Below are 26895 nucleotides of genomic sequence, written 5' to 3' on the forward strand. Positions count from 1 at the left end.
GAAAATATGCACACAGGAATTGATAAGAGGAATTCAAATTTTAATCTCAAGTATCCGATTCCTATTCCTTTCGTTCCGATCCGATTCCTAGCCTTTGATTCCGTTCCAAATTGGAATTGATTTTCGATTCCCAACCCTATCCTAGTCATAAACACAATACACTTGAAAGACTTCCTCCATAAATACAACAATCTGTCATGTTATGTTTTAAATGTAAAGCTCATAAGCAGTGTTTTAATCTCTCGCCAATTGAGAAATGTGGGTTCGTTCTTTGTTTAGTCTGTATTTTAGTGTGGATTTTCTGGAGGCTACTAACAAGAATGTTGACAATGTGTAAGCGTGGGACACAGACCGAAGGAAAAGCAGAGACTCTCTTCAAGAATACAAGGCGAAAGTTTCTTTGTAGTTAGCCATGCTCTGTAAGATATGGCATGAACTGCTGCGAGGAAACATGCGAACATTGCGCTGAACAGAGTGTAAATGTAAAGTGAGAGTGGAATTAAAGCACGTAATTCAATAAAGAACAAATTTAAGATTTTGGGTTAATGGTTCAAGGAAGATGCTGATCAAACTATTTGTATTTCATGTGCTGCGTTGGACTCACCTGCATGAATTCAGAGGTAGCCCAATGGTCCTTTAATAGATTGATAAGGAACTTTCCTGGCTTATATATACAGAATGCTAAACTGACCAAGCAAAGCAATACTGATGAATGAAGAAAGTTATGAATGTGAGACCACCATTGATTTTTTAACGAGCTTTGGGAACGATGTGTGAGAAGAGAGGAGAAGAGAGAGAGAGAGAGAGAGAGAGAGAGAGGAGAGAGAGAGGAGAGAGAGAGAGAGAGAGAGAGAGAGAGAGAGAGAGAGAGAGAGAAGAGAGAGAGAGAGAGAGAGAGAGAGAGAGAGAGAGAGAGGTCAGTCTCACTAAATGCTGGATCTATATTTGTTTACATGCATTTGGCAGACGTTTTTGTTCAAAGCGAGTTACCAGGCATTAAATCTATCCATATCAGTGTCTAAATGGTGGAACAATATATTTATCAAACCAATAATACTCATAAAGTCGTTTGAAAAGAGATGAAAAGTAAAAAAATGAATGGAAAGTCCCAGTAACATGAACAAACAACAACGGAGGCATAAAACAGTCCGCATAAGCTAAAAGCCAAATACTTGGATATTTGTGTAAACAGTATGTGTTTGTCTAACACATGCTCTTACAGTATATTTTGGAGCGGCGAACACCGAGTCCACATCTCCGCGTTTTCCCGCCCTGAAAGAGCCCGTAGTAAATATGTCCCGTGAACTGCTCGAGCTCCGGGTTAGACGCGTTCACTAGATCCACTCCTGTCTGACACAGGGTGGTTCCGGTAATCCAGCGCTCGGTGGAGAGCGCCACAACGAGAAGCACCACAGAACCAATGCTGAGTATAGAACCGAAGGAGAACACGATCCGTTTCCACAAAGTTGGCATTTCAACACCCACCCCCGCTTTGCTCACCCCATTCCTCCTGAAAAAAGCAAGGTGCAGGGTAACACGATCCCGCGAGGCTTCCGCCGCATTCCGCTACTGTGCGAAGTAATTCGGGTGTAATGCAAGATAAATGAGAATCCTCATCATACCGATGTGTTGTCAATTTGCTCGAATAAAAGCGAAAATGAAACACTTAGGAATAAAGGAACGCGAGATAAGGCGACTGGGAAAAAACGGAAACCGGATATAAAGCGGTCAAGTGGATCTCCTTTACCACCTAACGAAACCTTATAGTTTGCCCTCGTTTGGTTGCTAGAGGTGTCCACACGCTCACTCGCACCCCAACATAATTTGCTGCGCCAGCGCGTTTTTTAATGGATGCCCTTTGGTGTAACTATTAATCAAAGAAATATTTGCTATTAAAGTTAAAGGGTAAATGACACATTTCCACTTCGACTCTGCCGGATCATTGCGCATTAATATAAACAGTAAAGGGGGTGGCTAAATTGAGAAGACGCGAGGTTAAAAACAGGACATTAAATGGTGTGAAGCCATGGAAATAACAAACTTTGGCGAAGTTTATTTGGAGCCGGATTATTTGGTGCTTTTCTGTCCATCCGTGGTAAATTCTAAAGTAAACGAAGGCAGATTGGGCAGCTGTCCATGGTGCTGACGCATACTTCCACCCGAAATTGTATTTAGAACCATGGACAGCAACATCATCTAACTTCATTTGATTAATCAACACGAACGAAACAGCTCTCGCTTTTATGAATGACAATAACTTTTGTCTTTATATAAGATGTCATAAACACATAAATGTTGCCAAATTTAAGAAAAAAGTTTTATTTTGATGTAAATGTAACATTTAGATAATGTAAAAATTATCTTATGAGAAAAATATTTTTTTAAGAGTCGGTGAGGGACATTTAATTTATTAAAACAGCATTAATCAGATTGGACTTTTTAAAAGTTCCATAGTAAACTGCACTAATCTCTGCCAGTAGAGGGAGACATTGTACTATTTTCCGAGACTAAAAAGTTTACAATTAGTTTTATTGACAACATTTTTTTTAAGGCAGCTAATAAGATCATTCAAAAGCATGCCATGGTGAGACTTCAAGAGGCAGGTTGATAAAATGCCAAGAGTACATTTGTACAAAATCTTGTCAAAGAGTGACTGCTTTTACGATGCTAAAATATAACACAGTTTTTGTTTTGGATTTGCAACAATTCCAGTAGTTTTGATCGTGTTCCATGAAATAAAAAATGAACAATTAACTCTTTAAACACTTTACCGGTAGTGTACTAAAGACCACAATGTTTATAACTTTGAATATGATATACAGTTTAATACATTATTAACCATACCAAACATCGCAAAGTGCAACATTGTTCCTGCTGACGTTACAGTGTGTAAACCAGATGTTGTATAAATACTAATGAGTTTTGTAATCTTTATATAATTTAATATACAGTTCTGGAAAAATGGAAAGACTGCTTATAGGAGTCACCAAACAGCAATGTGAAAGACATTACAAGACACAAGAAGGCTTTGACTAAAAATCAGGCTAATTACAAAAACTATTTTCAAATATACATGAAAAATATTAGTATTGTGTGAAAGAATATGAACATATTTTCTCTGCAGTATGCATGAAAGCATTGCATATTTTTTACCAGTTTGTCCAGTTTTAATTTTATGGAAATAAATGCGAATAAAAAACAATGTTTTTATTCAGAATTTGGGAAAAATGTTTACAGTACGTTACAGAATAAAACAAAAATAATATTTTTATCATATTTAACACTTAGGGGCCTAAATAGTAAACTGCTAAAAACTGAAACAAATGTTGGCAGGTTTTCTTAAACAGTATATGTAACACACACACACACAAACACAGGATCTGAAGGCAGTGTCAAAACATGTCTTAAGTCTATACTAAGTGCATTGATTACATCGAATTGGAAAGACTGCCAATTGACTGTATAAACAAAAAGATTAGCTTTAGTGTCAGGCACATATACAATATATGCTCCTTGTGGTCAAAGAGTCTTGTCATATTGATTGAAGAATGGAGGCATATTGACTAGATAAACTACAGCAATGCTCATTGGGGCTACTGTGAATATCAAATGACTACTGTTGTGGTTTTGGGCAGGCTTACTGACTTAATGCATTCTGGAATGTTTTTAATGTTTATAATGCAGTTAAGATTGGACATGAGTTATGAAAGCTGGTTTATAATGTAAACAGTTTTTGTTTACTCTTTCCTTAATGCTCCATCCACACATGCTACATCCATACAACACTCTGATGTCTGTTTTTCTGAATTCACACTTTGCCCACATCCTAATTTATCTTCTGTCTCTTTTCTTTTATCTCTGCCTTATCCACAACACTGACAGGCTTAATGAGATTTAAAGTGCTTTGTAGTCTAGATAATCAGATTAACCGTTATAATTACACACTCAACTTAAAATTTCCTATTCTTTTTGTTTTTCCACAAAACAGTCAGACATAATGTAGATTTTTCAAACTAGTCTAAGTAGCTGTCAGCATCAGGACCTCCAGACAACGTTTCCTGTAATGTCTGATGACTATGGAATGAAAGTTTTCTATTTTTTGCATAAGCAATTTTATGCATTACGATGTTTAACTGAAGGTTGAAAATGGTATGTTGAAAGAGATGCTTTACATCTTTGTAAACTCTGGTAAACAGTATGGCTCAAATGTTAAACAAACAAAATAAAGCTATAATCCATTTTAGACTAGAATGAAACTTTCTAAAGCTTGTGTCAAGTTAAGGTATGCACTTATACAATATTAAGATGGACAAAGTTAAAATGGTCCAAGAAAGCAAAGTACTCTCATTGTCCAGGCATACAGCAACACTTAAAAACCACTACAAAACCCACTTCACCACACCGATCATACTATTATGCAATGAAAAACCTAATGGTCACTTGGTTGGGCAGATGAGGTTGTGTGCACAGTCAGCAAAAATCTAGTGGCCAAACTTCATTAGGTTTGCTTCTTAGTCCATTAGAGGCTATTCTCGATTTCAGTCTGCATTGTTAGAAAAGGCCTTTTTCATACTGATAAATCTTATTCTATCTATCATCTATCTATCTATCTATCTATCTATCTATCTATCTATCTATCTATCTATCTATCTATCTATCTATCTATCTATCTATCTATCTATCTATCTATCTGCATGTCTCATTATGTAAAGCAGTGAAAGAAAACAGTACTTTGGAGGGAACTATTCTTCTTCAGAATGGCAAAGTGATTATATGTCTATAAAAGATGGCATGAGTCACCTCTGAAAAGAAAGACCAGTGAGTCAGCATCTTTGGTCTGCAGATGATGAGTAAGGACCTATCACTATCAAAAACCTGTTCTGAGTCATGAATAATTCAGCAAACGCAAGGTAGTCCAAGCCTTACAACATCCATGTGCACACTATAAGCACATGCCTGCAGGTGCAGAAGTGCTGGTGTCACAATGTATAGCTGATAAATAACAAAACTGTTTGAATGTTTTGAAAAGCACCACATTTATCAATTAGATGCGCACGCATACGCAAACGCACACAAGATACAGCAGACAGCACGTCATCATTGAAAAGCTGCAGCATTTTCAACTCTATCGATTACGTAAAGTGTGCACGAGAGGGCAAGCAGCGCAATAAGTTTTAAATCCATGACAACACAGAGGTGACCGAACTGCTGAATTGACGCACGAAACGTGACAGCTTCCAAAATCCTCCAATTAAGATAATGAATATTGAAATTTAGCTAATTTAAATTCTGCTTTAGTTTCCTGTAAGCACTCGTCAGCTGGACCGGGGTGACGTCGTCCAGCAACGGTATATGCCAAAAACACTGGGTCAAAACAACATCTTGGCAGCTGGGGCACACGCGCGCGCGCACAGAGGCACAGAGAGAGAGAGAGAGAGAGAGAGAGAGAGAGAGAGAGAGAGAGAGAGAGAGAGAGAGAGAGAGAAAGAACAAATTCCAGAACGAGGATAAACGCGAGAGAGTAGCGACAAAGAGAAGACGAGAAAGAGAGAAGAGAGAGAGAGAGAGAGAGACTTCAGGATGTACCGTCAGTTGTGGATCAGTCATTCTGATGCATAAGAGAGCGCACACAGACAAAATGAACAACGCTTGGTTTCTGCGCACAATTCTACTAATTATCACGTTACCTGGAGGTAAGAACACATTATTAATTAGGCTACGTTTACCCTGTTTAGTTGAGATGAAAATCGATAAGTTATTTATTTATAAATACTGCATCGTGGCGTGGCAAGTGTCCTCCGCATTTGTGTTCAGTTAGATGAGTAGATGATTAATATCCAATGAATAAGTCGATTGTTTAGCGGACAGATACAACCGTTAACAGTAAGCTAATTATTTTCTGTCCATCTGTTAACGTTTCTCATCGCTATAGGCCTGTTAGCTTTAAATGCGCTGTCACTTAAAATAAATGTTTATCTATTTGTTGTGCTCATAAATTAGCGATTCATTTAAGCTATTACAGACAGTTCGCACACCGCGCGAATCTCATGTGTTGCGCTCAGTGTCAATAATTAATTGGCCTGTAATTAGAGCCAAGGATGTCAAATCTTGCACGCAACTATAATCTGATTCTGAACTAATTATAGTCTGAATAGGCTATATTTGTTCTTTTATATTTTCATCAGAACGACAATAAAGCATTAATTCATAACAGTTGCCGTGTCACAACTTGTTCTTAACTAATGGTCAGTTTTCTGTTTCCGTGTGGGGACACTCAGAGATGAACGATAGATAAGCTGCGCGTGCATTCAAGCAACAGATGCCTTTCGGGAGGAAGGTCAGCGTACAGGTGTCCTCTGTCTACAGGTGTAACATAGCCTATCTGTAATTTAGGATATTTCAGCAATAACATTATGCTAGAGCAGAAAACCCTTTAACACTAAAACGGTAACTAATTTGGAATCTTACGTTTAGAAGAGTTTGTACCGGAACACATCCCACACAGAAATGTTACAATAAATGTTAATGCTTTTCTTTTTTGCTGGTTTCGTCTGTGTGGGTGTGCGTAGCAGTCGCGGAGGTAAAAGGTAAAATCGTTTAGCTGGAAAGCCCAGGACTGTTATGCAAATGAGATCAAATCTTTAGCGGTCCTGAGTAAACGGCATTATAGAGACTAATGCACCCTTTAAACTGTGCACTTTCTTTTCCTTTCATTGTCTTGATTAATGATGTCTTATTTCACCGTATCATCGATCATGGTGATGTAACGGATTAGTCATTGTCGTGGTACAGTCATTTGGAGGATGGAAGAAGGCTTAAAAACATCTGAATAAAAAATTATATTTGGGTGAATGGCAAATTTCCAAAAGGTTAAAAAACGATATTTTGCTTAAAACAATAATCTAATTTTTGTAGCATTTACGATTTTTCCTAATGATAGAAACAAACAAGTAAATTTTTTCTTTCTTCTATCAAATTGGAATCATTACTGAAATGCAAAAATCACATTCTCATAAGGGTAATGTCATTTTTATCTTATTATAAGAGTAGCTTATTTTAATTGCATTTTAATGAATGATATAAAATATGTTGAAATAAATTTTTTGTTTTGGGATAAAATGACCTGCACATGTTTGCGTGTGATTCACTCATTATAGGACCCAGATGTCATTGTTTTATTTTTTTTGGTGTTTGTCGTGATTAAAAAGTTCAGAGCAGTTTTCCTTGATAACATCACTTGACAACAAACAAAGACAGCTGTGGTGTTTTTAGGGGCCATGCTAGCTTTAAATGAATTATAATAGCCACCATGTCTGCAGCCTTAAAAAAAATAAATGTACGGTTGAAGAATGCTGAAGAAGAACTATTCAATCGCCATTCAAAGTGTGAAGAAAAACCATTTTCCTCTACAAAGAATCTTTAGTGCAACAGAGAGATTTTGTGGATCTTTATGGTTCTTTCTGGAACCACAGACCTTCTCAGACTTTCCAAGGGATAGTTCACCCCAAAATAAAAATTCTGTTATCATTAATTCACCCTTATGTGGTTGAAAATCTGTAGGCCTATATGACTCCTTACACAATAGAAGATATTCTGAAGAATGTTTGGTTACCAACATTTTATAGCTACGTGACTTTATAGCGCAGTTAAATGACTTATGTGTGTTTGTATTCCAGGATGGTTTAAACCTGTTATTGTCCCCGATGCCCCTCATCTGGTGGTACTCAAAGGCAAACAACTACAACTCCGTTGTCATGACGATGCAGGGGTAAACACGGGTGGGGTGCGGTGGATGAGAGATAAAGGTCGGAGAATTGACGGCGAACGAGAGAAAGATGGAGCCAGCGTCATCTCCATCACCTCCACACAGATGCAGCATATGGGGCGCTACACCTGCGAGAACACAAACGCGAGCGCGAAAAGTTCCATCTACATCTATGTGAAAGGTACGCTTGAATATGTTTACACATTTCTTCTCTTTGACTCTGACGGGTTTGTTTGTTGTGCGTCCTTTGGCCTTAATTCCCACATTTCATTCTTGAAGAACTACTTAAACTTGAATAGGAGTTTCAGAGCAGCACAATCCACGTCCTTTAGCTCTTTGCCTTAACCACACCTTCGTGTAGATTTGTTTTAGTTACTTTTATTTGACATAAGCTTATTTCATTGTTAACTGTCATTGAATGATGTTATTAAAACTGTTATTTGAACGGTCTGATTGTGTGATACATCTTCTGCAAACACTTATTTTGTTTCACTATTTACTTATTTTTGATGCCTTCCCATGTTTCTGGCCCCATAACTCTCAATTGATTCTTTTGTTTTTCTACCTGTCTTGTTTTCTGCAGATTTGGAGAATGCATTTGTACGCTCCATGTTGAATGGTCTTCTGGCCAAGGAAGGAGAGGACTGCACTATCCCTTGTTTGGTAACGGATCCAGCTGTCAGTCAACTGTCCCTGCAGACCTGCTCTGGCTCCGCCCTGCCCGATGGACTCACCTACACTGCCCATCCTCAGAGAGGCATCACCATCAGAAATGTCTCCAAAGCCTTTGAAGGCTGCTATGTTTGTGCGGGGCAGATGGATGACGTGCCAGTGAAGTCAAGCCAGTATAACCTGGACGTTCGGCTAGGTACGTTTGGGGTGGGGTAGGTTTTGGTGGATTGGTGGTTTTCAAATCTTTTACTTCAGGAACCAGAGAGACCAAGACAGTTCCAGGATTGTTAACTGTACAGAAGCAAAATCAGAGATGTGGTGCAGTGGGCTGTGCACATTTACTGGACATACAATATAAAGTACTGTTGCTCATGGGGACCCAGGTTTTCATCTGACTTGGGTTCTTGTATTTGCACTAAAACAGCAAAATAAGTATTTATAACTTTACAGAAGTGAAAAAATACAAATGTATTAATATTCATTATAAGATAGCGCTCTGGAATATTTGATTCTGATTGGCCGTTTGCGACATTCCAAGGTACACTTCTGGTTAAAAGTTTTAGAACACTTAAGTACTCTCGTGGTCATATTTTTAAAATTTTTTGAAAAATACTAAGCTCATCAATAACACAAACGGAACAAATACAGGTTGTCATATTTTAGAATCTTCAGTCTATTCACCTAGAATTTGCAGAAATGTTCTTTTGACATTTTACCATGACATGCTTGTTAAAGGGATAGTTCACCCAAAAATAAAAATTCTGTCATGAATTCTCACTCTCTAGTTGTTCCAAACCTGTAAAGAAAGATATCTGGATGAATGCTCATAACCAAACGGTTCTTGGACCCCATTGACTACCATAGTAGGGAAAATGACAATTGTAGTCAAAACTGCCCCAGAACATTTAGCTGTCCTACATTCTTCAAAATATCTTCTTTTGTGTTCAATGGGGTACAGAAACTGAATGGTTATAAGCATTCTTCCAAATATCTTACTCTGTGTTCATCAAAACAAAAAAAGGTTTACAGATTTGGAACTCGAAGGTGAGTAAATGATGACAGATTTTTATTTTTGGGTGAACTATCCCTTAAAACAATATTAATATTTTCAAAAAAAATCTTCTTCCCCAAAGTAATCGTAACTATGCGTAATTGTATGTTTACGTGCATTCCAGAATAATACAGTAACCAGATTTGTTTACAAATTTGTGACATTATGATAATGGAATAATTCAGTTTATCTCAAGAACAAATAATAATCGATCATCTATGTTTATTTGTAATTCAGCTCCAGAGACAGTGCCAGCACTCAGCCTATCCAGATCAGAAAATGTGATCCTGATCCAGGACCAGGAGTTTGAGCTCACCTGCAGTACCATCAACATCAACTATGATTTCCTTCTGAGCTGGAGCCTCCCTTCTGAAGCGGTTAGATCAATAGCCTCTAAGTTTATAGCATGATCACAGGTCAATTACATACGGCACATTGTCAAACCTTATCTGTTGAAACATTTCAATAATAATTTAGGTAGCATTGGAAACCCGTAACTCCCGCATCCTCACTGGCTCTCGAGGATATCAGCGCTTAGTAACAGTGAGGATCAAATCAGTGAAAATGAGCGATTCGGGAGTTTATCGCTGCCAGGCGCAGAATGAGAGGGGCGTCTCCACAGCAACGGTCAATTTGGAGGTTTACGGTAAGAAGAGGATGAAAAGCTACAGAAGCTACACTTTTCAGGCTAAGATTTCCAAAATTTTCTAGCCTTCAGCCATAGATAGTATAAGGAGATGGAGATGAGGTGCCAGAAATTGCAAGCAGAATTTTTTTGCCTTTTAGTTATAGACGGGTTCAGCAGTTCAACGTAAACAAACGTTATGTTGCCCAAACTTAACTTCCGGTATACCGCTGCAAAGAATCTATAACTGTTGAGTCATTTTAATTTAATATGTAAAAAATTAAATAAATAAATAGTTTTAATTTAATACAATTATTATACAATAAAATATGAATATACAGTAAATGAATATACATATGAATGAAATATTAAATAAATTGTTTACCCAGTACATCATCCATTTGATGTTTTTGCATGCTGTATCATCACGAATAAAGAATATTACGATATTTACTATTTTGAAAAACTGCTTTTGCATTCTGCATAACACAAACATTCACATTCAGTTTAGAAAATTAGATTAGATTTTTTTGTCATTTAGTTTGATTGGGAGCTTCAATAAGCTGCCTGACAAATACAACATCTTAGCTTGATTCAATCTTGATTTGGCATTTGTTTTTGCAACATAAACCTGACAAACCGTTTTGTAGATTTTGATCTTTCTCCGTTCAAGTAGGTGGGATCTGTTTACAAAAGCTGACTGGGAGAGTTGCCAAGATGTCTGCCAAATAAACTGGCTTTCCTTAAAGGGACATTGCTTTAACCTGCTTACATCATACGTTGTCAAACCATTTACAGCATTGTCAGTCTAGATGTTTTTGTGTGTGTACGGCAGAGCACGGATTCATTAACCTCACAGAGGGAGAGGACCATGTGATGGAGGTGAGAGAGGGGGAGAGTCTGACTCTGAGCGTGGAGATGACATCATACCCCAAACCCAAGGATGTCAACTGGACCTACAACAACCAAGAGCTGAAAAACACATCCGAGCACGTCATCACGCTACACAACCAGCAGTACAGGTACACACACACACACACACACACACACACAAACAGAGCATTCTGTTGTAACCCCGCCTCTGTTTTTGTACTGTGATAAGCATCTGATTCTTTGATTGATATCTATGCCCAAAACAAGTATGTTTGTTTTTAAATTAACTTTAGTGACTTGAATTGTAAGATTGGTGAGCAAACATGAGAACTTCATGCACATGCAAATACAGTCGGTGTCAATATAAACCACTCGGATGATAAGGAGACTGAGTGCAACCTTTAATTTGATACTAAATATTGTTTGTCTTATGCTACAGGTACATTAGTGAACTGAGACTCGTTCGAGTTCATGGGTCAGAGGGAGGGATCTACACTTTCTCGGCCAATCACAATTATTCGTCCATCAATCAGTCATTCACCGTCCATGTTATATGTGAGTTGGGCACAATTTTAAACCTTTTAAAGGGACAGTTTACCCCAAAATAAAAATTCTGTCACCATTTACTCGCCCTCGAGTTGTTCCAAATGTGTAAATGTCTTTGTTCTGTAGAACGGAGAGAGAGAAAGATATTTGGAAGAATGCTTGTAACCAAACAGTTCTAAAAAAACCTTTTTAGCTTACTTTTGGAAGCATTCTTCCAAATTTCTTTCTCTGTGTTTATTAGAACAAAGAAATTTATACAGATTTGGAACAACTCGAGGGTGAGTAGGCTAAATGATGACAGAATTTTTATTTTTGGGTGAACTGTTCCTTTAATATTCACCGTGATTTCTACATTTGAATACAGTCTTTTTTTCAATATACTTTTGTTTACTTTTTGTTTATGTCTTTGACTCTTTCATTCAGGTAAACCAGTAATTGTTGCCCAGGAGGGTCCGATTGATGGACAGGTGAGATGCGTGGCTTCAGGATTCCCCGTCCCTAAAATATCTTGGTATTACTGCGAGCCTCCACATACACGGTATGACTCACACACAGACTAATATAAGCCACTCACGTGTCACATACAAATAAATGGCCCCAAAACTAATCTCTAAAAACATACATTTTAAAATACTCATGAAAAAAGAAGTCATCGATATAAACTGAAATTGGTCATATTCTTTTGGCTCTGACAGGTGCTCCCACCTGTTGAATTCAACGCAGGCAGATGAGGAGGTTGCTATAGTAACAGTGTCAGGGTCAGAGTTTGGACGGAGCGAGGTGGAAAGCCGGCTTAATGTCAGCAAAGGAAAATATCACACTCTTGAGTGTGTGGCCACAACGCAGGGCGAACAGGCCTACACCTTGTTTTCCATCAGTGGTGAGATTGCACACACACGTTGGGTTTCCGTTATTTTTATGCTGTACAAACTGTATATTATATTCCCTAACCCTCACTCTACACCTAAACCAAACCATCACAGAAACCTTTCTGCATTTTTTACATTTAAAAACATCACTTAGTTTGATTTTCAGCCCACTTTGTATTGTTACAATGTCCATAGTATACTGTGTGTAAATGAACAATGTTTATTCTTTCTCTTACTGTGTTATTTGTCAGCAAATGTCAGGAGCTGTCAAAAGGACTTTTGCTGATGAATAAACTTGTATTCTATGTCCAGATAACACAGAGAAATAGAAAACATTGTAACAATACCAAGCAGGTTGAAAATGGGCAGTACCCTTCAACCCTTAATTGTACCAGTGGGATTGATCTTGGAATAATTCAGGTTTCTGGTAACACTGCTTGTATTTCTTAATTAGGACAGACAAACGTTAACATAACCCTTAACACTGCTTTCAAGTCCTCCTGGGAAATTCCTATTCAAGAACTGGGAAGCTGTAATTACAGTGTGCTTGTTTAGAAAGAATAGATTCATTAGATCTATTCACATTGTCTAGGGCTATTGAGATCAGTATAAACACATGAACCTGTTTACACCCATACTAACACCCACACACCCACACACACGCACACACACACACACGCACGCACACACGCACGCACGCACGCACGCACGCACGCACGCACGCACGCACGCACACACACACACACACACACGCACAGGCTTTGGTTGACTATCCTCGTGGGGACAGTCCATAGGCGTAATGTTTTTATACTGCACAAACTGTATATTCTATCCCCTATCCCTAACCCTATCCCTAAACCTAAAGATCATAGAACACTTTTTGCATTTTTAGATTTGTAAAAAATATGGTTCTATACAATTTATTAGCTTTTTTGCCCCTGGGGACCTCAATTTTGGTCCCCACGGTGACACGAGTCCCCATGTGTTGGTGTGTATTCAGGTTTAGGTCCCCACCGGGATATACAAACATGAACACACACACACACACACACACCTGTCTGGTTTATTATCTCCGTGGGGACAGTCCATAGGCGTCATGTTTTTTATACTGTACAAACTGTATATTTTATCCCCTATCCCTAACCCTATCCCTAAACCTAAAGATCATAGAACACTTTTTGCATTTTTAGATTTAAAAAAAATATTGTTCTGTACAATTTATAAGCTTTTTTGCCCATGGGGACCTCAATTTTGGTCCCCACGGTGACACGAGTCCCCATGTGTTGGTGTGCATTCATGTTTAGGTCCCCACCGGGATATAAAAACATGAACACACACCCACACTCACACATACACACACAATAACATCATAATATAATCCCTGTATATTAGCAGACACACACTGAGCTTGTTGACAGATCGGGGATTATGATTTTGTGCAGCATGTGCACATTAAGATTCGATACTGAGACTAAGCTCCACAATCCTCTGAACAACAGATCCTAAACGCTCACAAACAGCTCTGGCTTTATAGCAGACACAATGAATTAAGTATCGTACACAACAGTTCAACTGAGTTCATGTGTTAAATCTTCTGTTTCTCAGAAAGAACCGTGCCCCATAAACTCTTCACACCTCTGTTGTCTGGTGTTGTGTCCACTGCTGTTCTGCTCAGCCTGATTCTGATGGTGCTGCTCTACAAATACATGCAGGTACACACACACACACACAAACACGCACGCACGCACGCACAAACACGCACACACAATCACACACACACACACACACACACACACACACACACACACACACACACGCACGCGCACACACACAGCAGTGGAATGCAAAGACCTCTGCTAGGGCAGGGGCTGAAGGACGAAAAAAGGGCACTTTAAAATAAAGTACTATTACTGCAACATATACATTAACAAGTGTATTTTTACAGTGTCTAAACAGGTGCAGTAATGATTTATTAAATATAAATTCAAGCCAAAATAGGGAGATAAAAAATACTGTATACTGTAATTGAAAGTAAATATGGTTAACTTCTATTTTACTGAACAAAACAGTAAGAATCAAGAGGGTAATCGTGTTAAATTTGGTTAATATTTGATTGCTGTATTATATAGATGGAAAAGCTAACTGTCATGAAATCAAAGATATTTAATGCTGTATATGGTAGAGAATTTACTTGGTCGTTTAACTTAGATGCATTTTCCCAAAACTTATCAGCATTAAAAACTGTGAGAAATTCCATTAAAGGCCGATATTTTCCCCTAGAATTAATATGCCAATTTACCAAAATTAAGACATCCCAAAGAAACTATAGAATCCTGACCAAAACACAATAGAAAATATAATGGTTTTAATGGAAACTATACTGGTGTCTACTGGTACAGTATGTGATGGATTCTATAGGTGGGGTGTTATCTGGCAGATTAATCCTATTGGAATAATGCCAAAAAACACACCACAGAAAGGAATTTTGTAATGCTCTCCATGGAAAAACTGGTTCATAGTGATATTTTAATGGAAACCATTAAAATGTCTGTGATGGTTTCTATTGTTTTTTTTTTCAGCAGGGATGACACATGACACATTGTTTCACCACAGAAGCTGCATGGCATTTGTTTATTTACACTTGGGTTAAACTGTTTACAGAAAAAGAACAAAGAACGTTCCCTATCATTAAAACGGTGAATGACTTTAGATTAATCTCGCAAAACTCCCGTTATAATCATTGAAATTGACTACTACACTGTTGTTTATGATAAACTCTGTGACAATCGCACACTTAAACTCTACTGCACCGGTGACTCATTTAGATGCCTCTGATTGGCTATTACGTTACTAATCTCAACAGATCCGTGATCGTCTGTCACTGGTTGTAATGCTAAAATCAGCAAAAATGCGCCAGCTCATGCAGATCTACATGTAATGCTATTGAACGCCCCATGAATGTAATTTCAGTCTCGACAGTTATTAACAGTAATATATTTCGTTTAATTGAGCATGGGGCGTTTCTTCCCCATTTATCATACGTTTGGGCGTATATTTGTTCTTTTCCAAAAACAAATTTCCGATCTTGCCTGTAACTAATACTTAAAAAACACACTGGGACATTGAATTACTTTGAATTGATGGACCATGTAACCTGCACACTGCCACATTAGCTACAACAGTATGGCAAATACATTTCTTCTATGCTACCTGCTGCTGCTGTTGCTGTGAACAACTAGAGACATGGAGCAGACACACACACACACACACACACACACACACGCACAGCACGCACGCACGCACGCACGCACGCACACACACACACACACACACACACACACACACACAGATATGATGTAGCTGCAGTACAGTAAGGTTAAAAGGAAATAACTTAAGAAAATACTTATGTTTCACTACATGTCTGCTGTTATTTTTTATGTTCCCATAGAAACCCAAATATGAGATCCATTGGAAGGTGATAGACAGTTTTGATGGAAACAATTACACCTATATAGACCCCACACAGCTGCCTTATGACCCCAAATGGGAGTTTCCACGAGAAAGACTGCGCTTTGGTAAACGTTGACACACACACACACATGCACACACACAGAATAGAAATCATATGATAAGTAAACAAACTGTCAGCATAGATTTTGTTAAATTTTTCTGTTGTAAGCATTCATTTTGCGTAAGGTCAGTCCTGTCATATATGGTTTTTGCACTTCCTGTCTTTTAAATGTTTGTCATTAGCTTTGTAAGCATAAGTGTATGTATACACTGTATTTTTGCTGCTACTTTATTTCTGTTCAATAAACCACACTTGTGTTCTCTGTAACATTGTGACTAGAGCTCTAGAGAACCTAAGTGCTTTTATTGAACAGAAGTAAAATAGCAACAGTAAAATACAAAACTGGAATTAAAGGGATACTCCACCCAAAAAAATGAAAATTCTGTCATGAATTACTACCCCCAAGGTGTTCCAAACCTGTAAAAATGTCTTTGTTCTGTTGAACACAAAGAAAGATATTTAGAAAAATGTTAGCAACTGACATTTCTGGGACATTATTGAAAAATAGGAAAAATAAAAATGATAGTCAAAGGTGCCCCAGAACTGTTTGCTTTCCTAAATTCTTCAAAATATCTCATTTTGTGTTTATCAGAACCCAAAAAATAATACAATAGTTTTTCCTATTATGGTAGTCAATGATGTGCCAGAAATTACAGTTGCTTTTCCAAATATCTTTTTTTTGTGTTCATCAGAACAAAGAAATGTATACAGGTTTAGAACAACTCGACGGTGAGTAAATGATGACATAATTTTCATTTAAAGCAAGACGTTATTTTCAAACTGTACATACCCCTGACCATACTGACCATACTCAATAAAGATAGCGTGTTGTTTATATACTGGTTAAAATAAAAGACAAACTGTTCATGAAATTACAAGTTGTATGTATAACATAAAAAAGTTCACGTGTAGGCTAATTGTATTTTTTTAGCAAGCCGACACTGACCTGTACTATAATGTTTTGAGGTAACGGTGATGATTAAGTTTTTGTTGTTTGTGATGATGAAGGTAAAACTCTTGGCTCTGGAGCTTTTGGTAAAGTGGTAGCAGCTACAGCATATGGACTCTGCTCGGCAGACACAGTGACCACTGTTGCTGTTAAAATGCTGAAACGTGAGTATTCTTCTGCATTTGTCTTTATGCGTTAAATTGTTGCAATCATTGTTTTTTTATGTATGTGTCTTATGCATGCACGTGTATATGTGTGTGTGTTTTTCCCAAAGCGAGCGCTCACTCCACTGAGAAAGAGGCTCTTATGTCCGAGCTGAAAGTTCTCAGTTACCTTGGTAGCAATATCAACATTGTCAACCTGCTTGGGGCCTGTACGGTAGGAGGTAAGTGGATGAAGGAACAGTTCACCTAAAAAGAAAAAGCTAGTCACTCGCCCTCATGTTGTTTTAAACTGGAGCTCAATTGGAACAGCATTGTTTAAGCAATGCAGAGGTCAGGGGGTTTGATTCAGGGACCACACATACTGTTAAAAATAAATGCTAGTCAGTTTAAAATAGATAGAATTTACAGTATAAAATATAAATGTCTTTTTTCGTCTATCTGATTCATTTGAAGTATTCATATGAAAGCAAAACCAAACAAGGAGCTTTTTCTCCTCCAACAGGCCCCACTTTAGTGATTACAGAATACTGTTGCTATGGCGACCTGTTGAACTTCCTTAGGAGAAAGAGAGATGCATATTTTAGTTCCAAAACAGGAGATGGATATTACAAAAATCTGCTCAGCCAAACACAGCCTTCACGGTAAGAATTAAGTGCTTTTCTGAGAGAGGTGGTCTACCGCTCGTGAGAGTATGGACGCCATTTGTTTAGTTTTGGTAATGTGATACGTCATCTATTGTATGTTTATGTATGCACATAGGGAAGGCACTGATAATGGATACATGCCCATGAGGTCCTATCAGAAGAGATCCAATCAGACAGGTTTAACTCAACAGAATAAAAAATAAACTGCTGCCACTTTACACCACCTTCCATTATATTACACATTCCGTTCTGTATCATCTCTCATGTTTCAGAATGGTGTGATGATAAAGACGATCTCTCTTTGGATACCGAGGATCTGCTAAGCTTTTCATATCAAGTGGCTAAAGGCATGGACTTTCTCACATCCAAAAATGTAAGTGTGTGTGTTATTTTTATTTAGTTTCATAGGGGGTAATCATACTGTTATCGTATTTTGTATGTACACAGCAAAATCGCCAGTGTTAAAAAGGGTCAAATTAATTGGTTTTTGGATTATATTATATATACACCGTGAGTGTTAATTTGAACTTAATTTGGCAATTTTACTGTGTAGTATTTTCTATTATTATTTATATATAAATGGAGGTTAATGTTTATATTTCTAAATATAAATAAATACAGTTGTTTATTGGTTTATTAATTTTATTTTTTAATGTATTTAATTGATTTATTTTATTATTATTTTAATGCATTTGTTAATATAAATGTAATTGTTAATATAAATCTAATGCATTCAGAAAAACTGTTTAAATACAGCAGCGGAAATAATTAAGAGACCGTTTTTCTGATTTTAAAATGTACTATGTATAGGTATGTGCAGTGATGTATAAAGTACCTAAAAGCAATACTTGAGTAAAAGTACAAATATCTTGGCAGAAAAAGACTTTGGTAGAAGTGAAAGTAACCTTTCAGAATATGACTTGAGTAAAAGTCTTAAAGTATCAGATACATATTGTACTTAAGTATCAAAAGTACTTTTTATATTAAATCTACTTAAGTATTTAAAATAAAGTTGAAGCAATTTCATTTAGCATAAAGATAAAAAATGGTGCTTACCCAAATAGCAAAAAACATCTGGCCCAGACCCTTAATAAGTTCTGGAACAGCTCTGGTTTTTCTATAGTGTTTCGGTCCAAATGTGGGATAGATCTGGTCCAGATGCGGAACAGAGCCGGTCTGGAGCTGGCACGGAGCTGGCCCAGTTCTGGTTCAGATGAGAAAAACAGATCCAGTCCGCTATTGGCCCGTTGTGCCAAAAGAAACCGGCCCAGGTCTGTTTTACACAACTGGCCCAGAACTTTTGAATTATATAGAATATTATTGTACTTAAAAATATTCCCAGTAAAACACCACATCATAATTCAGTGTATACATAGAAAATGTACAACTTTGAAAAAGCTTCGTCTCAAGCTCAGTAGTTTTATCTGGAACAACATGTTGCCAAATTGCTAAACTATCAAAATACAAGTTCAGAAACCACATTTTTATAACTTTACTTTATAAAAGAATAGTTCCCTCTCACTCCCAATATTATCCCTCTAAGAGAACAACTTTGAACAAAATCTGAAAAATCTGTCTGGCCCTTACTTCTTTCTTTCCTTGCATTTTGATAATTCATTGAAACTGAAAAATTAGCTGTATTTATAGTTAAAAGAAGCAACACATTAAAACCTTGTGTTGAAATTAACCGCAGAGCACCTTGAGCTTTAAACAATGATTGGTTCAGCATTGTCATGGTGACCGGATCGCAGACTTGTCGCTTTAAGTTTCTATGCTTTTATTTTGTAGTAGGGAAAGTATAAGTAAAAATATACATTTTGTTCTGGAAATGTAGTGGAGTAAAAGTTAAAATCTGCAGAAATATGAAAACTCAAGGAAAGTATATACTCCCCCAAAATGCTTAAGTATGTCCTTAGGTATGATTACTTCGTTACATTACAATATGTGTTTAGCTAAAATTATCATTTTTGTTTCATTCTGTCCACCAATAATATATTAATATACCAATAACATTTCTCCCAAAATTCGAATAAAAATATTGTATCTATTTACATTTATTTGCAGAAAATTAACCCTGGAGAAACAGGTCAAACTAACAGAAAAGATGCTCTGTATTTATTCAGACCGCAAATACAGCAAAGAAAAGAAGTTCAAGAAGTTTTAAGCAATACAACAGTGATAGTTAAAAAAAAAAAATGTGATGACTTGGATTTTTATCGCAGTTTCAATGCGTCTTGTCATTCTGTCAGTCTTTCACATTTGCTGTTGGATGACTTTATATAACTCCTGAGGTTTGATTTTGTTGAAATTCAACAAACACTGGACTGAAATGACCATAATACATCTGGAAATGCTGATTTGAAAATTTGGAATGGTCTCTTTTTGATGAAATGAAATGTATTAAATGCTGTGAAAGTTTTGTGTATGTAACAAATGGAACCCTACTATTTAGAATATGTCCCGTTTGCTAATAAATACATGTGTTTATGTGTCAATGTGTATATCCACAGTGTATCCACAGAGATCTGGCCGCCAGGAACGTTTTGCTAACTCAGGGTCGGCTTGCAAAGATATGTGATTTTGGTCTGGCACGTGACATCACAAGAGACTCCAGCTACGTCCTGAGAGGAAATGTGAGTTGTGTCTTTCAGGCTCCATATCTAATATATTGCATTCTTTATAATTCACAAATGTTTTTTATCTTGAAGCATTGAACTAAGATTGTAAGTTTATGAAACTGAAAGTATATTATTTACTACATAGCCCTGTGGACATCACTGTAATGCCTGCTTTACACTGCATGTGTGTATACAGTAAGTGTTGGCCATATTACCAGCACTGCAAGCCTCCTCTGGCACTGAGCCCGCTTCTGCTGCACATATAGCATGCTGAACTCAGCACAACATTTGGTAAAAATGCATTTAGCCACGCAATATTTTGCATTGTAGGTTGCTGAAGAAAAAAAGATGGCTGTCGGCCTTCATGCATATACAGTACTGCAAGCACACAAACAGCAATTCAGTAAACCTGACGGAAGTGCATGTTTTTTCACTTTTTTATATAAATTTGACTAGATTACACAATTAAGAACAACATATAATAGCCACTATCAGTGCTTTCAACTGTCCATGCGTAGATGTGATAATACAGAAATCATGTGTCAGTGTAAACTTATGTGGTATAAAACAAGCATACAGATAAAAAAATCTAAAAGCTTTTGTCATCCTAATTGATGGTGTATTGTCGGTCTAGGCACGTCTACCGGTCAAGTGGATGTCTCCAGAGAGTCTGTTTGCTTGCGTGTATACTTTCGAGAGCGACGTCTGGTCCTATGGCATCTTACTGTGGGAGATCTTTTCTCTGGGTCTGTACAAGCTAATATCAGATGTAGATTTACAGTTAGTGCAGTTTAGTGCAGAATACAGTTCAGTTCAGCGCCATGATCAAAGTCTTATAAGCTGAAACTCTGTTTGCAGGTAACACACCATATCCTGGGATTCAAGTTGGATCCACATTCTATAAGATGATACAAGATGGACACAGAATGAGTGAGCCTGAGTTTGCCCCAAGTGAAATGTAAGGGAACTTACAGTATGTGTAATATGTCTGCATATACATTGATGACTGTGCCTTGGCTTTTATATTATTTTCGATTTTTAAAACAAGTAAAAAAGTAAATGCATAAACTCAACTTGATATTAATAAACTGATTAGTATAACAAACATGCAAAATACGGTCAATATTTTTAAATCATGTTGTGTATCATCGGATTTTGTTCTTGTGTCATCAGTTATGAGGTCATGAGATGGTGCTGGAGTGCCGACCCTCTGAAGAGACCAACCTTCAAGAAACTGGTGGAACGGACCGAACTGCTGCTGTCAGAAACCACCAAACACGTATGTTGAGTCAGCGGCAACTGTTGATTATTAATAACAAAAACGAAAGTAATATCCTCACTGTTCTTTCCTCGGATGTACAAATTCGCGTTTTTTAAGGAAATAGAAAAAACACTGTACTCCTTAAATGATTAAATACTGTGTTGTCAAAGATGACAAGCACTTTTTAATACTTTTTATTGGTTGGATATTTTCAAAACCCAGTGACAAACATGGAAAGGGTGACTAATGACAATGATTTAGGGCAAGAAATAAAAATCATAAAATATAGAGATACCAGGTTTCAGAAAGACAGCAGTGATTTAATTAAACTGTACCAATCTAATTAGGTTTGTTTCTATTTGTGTCTCACAGGATTACCTGAATCTCAGTACTAGTGGCAGCTGTGAGGCATTTGTTCCTTCAAACCTGCAGAGGGCGCAACGGCTGAGCTCAATAGGCAGCTCTACAGCCTCAACTCAACCCCTCCTGCAGGCCACCAATGACGTTTTCCTGGAACCACAAATCCTATAAATAACAATTGACAACACCTGATTTTTTTTGTTTTGCCTCAAAATCAGTTTCCATATTTGTTACCCGAACAAAGCCAACAGCCTTACCTCTTATTTATAGTCTGACTTTTTAATTATGGCTTATAAATTCTCTCTTTAGCTCAATGCAACTTTACTGGCCTTATCTACCAGTACCAATATGTTTTAAAAGCTACACATAAATTTGTAGCTATTTTACGAGATGTCTAATTCGTATCAATGCTTACTATTTGAATCTATGGAAGGCCAAAAGGGCCAAAATGCGTATCTATGTGTGAACACGCAATTTACATGTTAACGCATTAGTTTTACATGTTACATATAAATAGTACAAAAACATATGCCATACTGAAGCCCCTCCCCCTAACCTCACCCCTAATCTTAACATCACTGGTGTAAAAACAAATCGTACTAATATGAATGAGACTGTTCGAATTTATACGAATTAGCCATCTTGTAAAATAGTTATGAATTGATGTGATATTGTGTTGAGCATTCTGTGTTAAAGGTACCAGCAATTTTTGGGCGCTCAGCGACAGCGGTTTTCCCCTTTTGCGGCGGCTGGCTCGCTACATTCAGTACACTGTGTACACAGTGTGTTGGTCACATTGTTGCCTACATTTTACACAATTTTAAGCAAAGACAGCTGCCTATATTACATATACTTTTAACTAAACGTTAAAAAAACCTTACCATAAAAAAAGATGCAGTTTATTGAAACCTTTCAGAGCTCCACCTGCATCCCCAAAGTTGAGATCCTTCTCCTGTAAATACAGCTGGGCACCATTGCATTGTATCGAGCTACTGTATATAGAGGGTATGGACGTGTCGTCACTTTACCATGTGAGCAAGGCGGAGCGCGCCCCGTCGGTGGCAAAACACTCCGTAAGATGACTGCTTACAATATCAGGAAACACAATTCCGTGCAACATTTCAGTGTCCTGGAACGCCTGATTCCTTTGTAAGTCATAGGGAAGTTGTAAGGATCACCGTCAAGTCCAGCTGCTTGTAATTTCAGCAAATAATTGCGTTTTTTAGTCCCGGTTTTTTTGTTTCTCCTAATCTCCTCAGCCATTTTGTTGGGTGTTTTGCCACCCAGGAATGAGTGTCACGACATGTTCACGTGGGAAAGTGTCGTCAAAGCATACCCTCTATAGTATTTTGGGTGAATAAGCAGCAAACACAGCACTATACTAACATGCATCGTGTTAACATGAGCTAGACAAGCATTTAGATATATAACCAATGACCTCACCAGAGACAAATGACTAACTTTAATGAGGACATCATAAGGACATGCAGTGTTATTGAAGTAATTTTTTGATTCTCAAGTCGCTTAGATCTCTGCTTAACACATCAATATCTTAAGCACTTAAGTAATACCAATGGATCGAGCGTCTCACGCCTGCTGATCTTCTTTACTAACTTCAGCATGTGATTATTACTCCCTCAGTGACTGTTTAAATGCATTATTGATTTGAATGCCATATTGTATCATTGTCTGTGAGATTTTCACCTCAGAGGTACCTACTACTATTATTGTTTAATTTGTTTACATAAATTTTTGGTGTTTTTGGGTTTGATATTGAATTTTAAATAGTGCATATGTACAGTATATATATGATGCAATTAAGAGGCTTGTTGCTGTGTAAAACTGAGATTATATTTAAATTGCACATTAATGTTTGTTGAGTGAATTTTGCCGGTTTCTAGTCTCTGGCTAATGTGGCTAGCTGTAGTTTGAGGATTTACACTACAAATATAGTGACTGACATTCAGGTACATGCCTTCTTTAACCTGTTTGATGGCAGGCTAAGTATTCTAGTATAAATTATTCTAGCTGAACTGGATATATCGGCTGATATATACAGATCTTAAAAAGATGTAAACACGTGAAATGTTTTTGATTGTTGTGACAAATGACTTGAAATTCTATGAGATTTAAGATTTGACTTTGTAAATATCTGAAGTGTTAGCTATTTTTTCAACTTTTAGTGTGTTGTTTCTGAAGGAAGAGGGCCGGAAGGGAATGATGTTATGTTTTGATACTGACTGAATGAAAATAAAAATATATGATTGATAAATTTGTATTGTCATTTTCCTATCCCAGATTAAAGTGGAAGTTCACCCAAAAATCAACTTTGTGTGATTTTTTACTCACCCACATGACGTTAAACATGTTTAGAGAACTTCCGCCGTCTCCGGAGCACAAATAGAGATATTTAGGTGACATCCGAGAGATTTCCAGGCGTCCTTATAGACATCATGGTGTCAGTTTTTGCCAAGGTCCAAAAAAGTACTAAAGACATCGTTAAATTGGTCCATATGTAACGGACACCTATGTCTAATGTGTATGTACCTTTAAGATGACGTCTGTTGTGGATGCACGCGGCTCCTGCGTTAGCGCGCGGAGAGTTGGGTTTGGGGCTTGGGCGCTGAGAGGTGAACAGGTGTGATGGTCGCTCTACCGCTCGCTGACAATGTGTGTGTCTTTTCCTTTTTCTTTGTGACGGAACCGGAGGGATTCCTTTCCCGTTTCTACACCACTATAAAAGTGTGCGGGATGTTTAACCGATAGACTCGTGTCTTTCTTCCTCGGCTATGGCCATCTGTTACATTCAGGGTAACGTTGGCTTAAACTCTCTGGCCCGCCGTTACACATAGTGGCTCAGTTGAATTTCTTTGAAGCGACGAGTGCTTTATGTGCGAAAAACAAACCAAAATCCGACTTTAATCATAGGCGGAGTTTCACATTTTTGCCTGGAGGGGCACCTACCGTCGATCCATGAGCTCAGATTTTTTTAAATACCATACCATATTTTCTACATTTCAATTATTTATTAGTTATTACCTATATAATTTATACATTTAAAATACATTTACCAATAACAAGGCTAAACAAAGGAGAAATAAAAACGCAGGCTATAACTTACCTAATGTAGGAGAATCCGCCTCTTTTTCCGATTTGCGTAGATGTCCACGATCTTCTCTTCAGGTAAATTTGCAGTCAAATCGTTCTCTACGTGCAATAGGTATGAAGGCATTATAATGCCATAAAAAAACGAGCGCAATGCTGATGCTGGCAGCGCACGGCAAATAACTTCCGCGAGAGTATGGCGTTATTATAATGACAAATGTCGCGAGCGCATTATTACAAGGCGAGAGCGCATTCTTGTCATACGAGCGCGCGAATCTCTCCGCTCGCACGCCGATTTCCTTTGCTCGTGCACAAAACTGGACGCGCGCTTTCAATTATACGCTGCTCTCTAATGAATTTTCTCTCCTCTCGTGTGCGCACCCAAAATGCGGCAGTGCCGTGCGTCCACGAATCCTTTGGTACTCTTGCTCTCGAGAGGTCCTCCTGTGTGTTCCAGGCATTATATGGGGCAGTTGTGGCCTAATGGTTAGAGAGTCGGACTCGTGACCAGAAGGTTGCCGGTTCGAATCCCATGGCCGGCGGGTAACAACTGAGGTGCTCCCCGGGCGCTGCAGTCATAGCTGCCCACTGCTCCGGGGGTACGTGTGTTCACTACTCTCTGGATGGGTTAAATGCAGAGGTCACATTTCGTTGCCTTGTACCTTAGCAAATAACTAGCCTTAGCAAAATAGCAAAAAAACCTTAGCAAAATAATAGCACTGTGCAATGACAATAAATTGAATCTATCTATCTATAGGCTGTCAAAAGTAGTCAACCAATCAGGGATAGGCTTCCACGGCGGGCCAATGAAAACGCGACCTCTTACATGGCATCTTATTGGTTGAAAGTGACTCGACGTTTTCAACGAAGCAAGATGGATCCACCACGTTCTCAGGTAACAATATTAATATATTTGATGCAACATCAGTCAAATGTGTATTAGAAATGAACGGGGCATTAGGATGCTTTGTAGGCTACATATAAACGTCAGTTTAACTACCATGTTATTCAGACAAAACAGGCCAACACCCTCAAGTTCATGTGGTCCTCATGCATGTCCTACACTAAACATAATATTGTCAAAATAGTACTAAATTGATTACCGAACAATTTAGATTGGTGTCTTAAGTTAGCTTTATTCTAAAATAATATTTACTACAAGTAACGGTACATATCAAAACAATAATAGCACTGGAGCATTTGGAAATATCATATAATATTCTATACCTATTTGGTTATGCATTTAATGCGTTTGCAGACAGACACTGTAAGTGTTCTGCATTCAGTGTTCCAGAAGTTCAGGGCATAAAACTGAACTACTATGCAATATACCAAACGCTCCCTTACCGTTCATTTATAATATACATTTGATTAATAATGTTGCATCAAATATATTAAAATTGTTACCTGAGAACGTGGTGGATCCAGAGGCGTATTAAGACCTCATGGTGCCCCCCATCCACCCACCTACCCACACGCAAGAATCCACTCATTAAAAGATTTATATATTAAAAGATTTTATAAGAATGAAACTCAGCAATTTACAATATACTATTTTACAAGAATTACACATTAACATGACACTTTTGTAGAAAAGAACACGAAAAACAACTCTTCATCAAGCATTTTTAACAATTAGGCCTACTGTAGTTAAGAGGTCGCATTTTCATTGGCCCGCCGTGGAAGCCTATCCCTGATTGGTTGACTACTTTTGACAGCCTATAATGCCTGGAACACGCAGGAGGACCTCTCGAGAGCAAGAGTACCGAAGGATTCGTGGACGCACGGAACGCATTTTGAGTGCGCACACGCTCACTGAGCG

The 26895-nt window shown here is 37.7% G+C and overlaps 2 protein-coding genes across 2 annotated transcripts; one reads left to right on the forward strand and one right to left on the reverse strand.

Annotated features, from left to right (window-relative positions):
• Nucleotides 1-220: 220 nt before the first annotated feature.
• On the reverse strand, nucleotides 221-2226 carry clrn2 (clarin 2). Its single transcript, XM_057330901.1, is given in 6 exon segments — nucleotides 221-329; nucleotides 331-493; nucleotides 629-667; nucleotides 670-723; nucleotides 726-773; nucleotides 1224-2226. Coding segments are annotated over 6 exon segments (663 nt in total). The 5' UTR covers nucleotides 1474-2226.
• A 3333-nt stretch (nucleotides 2227-5559) lies between these two features.
• On the forward strand, nucleotides 5560-25016 carry kitb (KIT proto-oncogene, receptor tyrosine kinase b). The gene is made up of 21 exons (XM_057332439.1): nucleotides 5560-5693; nucleotides 7677-7946; nucleotides 8349-8633; nucleotides 9726-9865; nucleotides 9966-10134; nucleotides 10949-11135; nucleotides 11426-11541; nucleotides 11956-12070; nucleotides 12228-12412; nucleotides 14007-14113; nucleotides 15850-15976; nucleotides 16981-17085; nucleotides 17196-17306; nucleotides 17588-17726; nucleotides 17845-17906; nucleotides 18002-18102; nucleotides 20240-20362; nucleotides 20982-21093; nucleotides 21206-21305; nucleotides 21521-21626; nucleotides 21981-25016. The coding sequence occupies exons 1-21, from the start codon at nucleotides 5612-5614 to the stop codon at nucleotides 22137-22139; spliced, it is 2901 nt and encodes a 966-aa protein (XP_057188422.1). The 5' UTR covers nucleotides 5560-5611; the 3' UTR covers nucleotides 22140-25016.
• Nucleotides 25017-26895: the final 1879 nt, after the last annotated feature.

Source organism: Triplophysa rosa, linkage group LG4, assembly GCF_024868665.1.
Source record: "Triplophysa rosa linkage group LG4, Trosa_1v2, whole genome shotgun sequence".
Taxonomy (NCBI): Eukaryota; Metazoa; Chordata; class Actinopteri; order Cypriniformes; family Nemacheilidae; genus Triplophysa; species Triplophysa rosa.

Excerpts from the sequence above, each read along its gene's own strand:
- kitb (XM_057332439.1), top strand. The coding sequence starts at position 5,612 with ATGCATAAGAGAGCGCACACAGACAAAATGAACAACGCTTGGTTTCTG. Across the intron at positions 10,135-10,948 it reads GGTCAATTTGGAGGTTTACG|AGCACGGATTCATTAACCTC; the intron begins GTAAGAAGAGGA and ends TGTGTACGGCAG. Across the intron at positions 11,136-11,425 it reads CTACACAACCAGCAGTACAG|GTACATTAGTGAACTGAGAC; the intron begins GTACACACACAC and ends CTTATGCTACAG.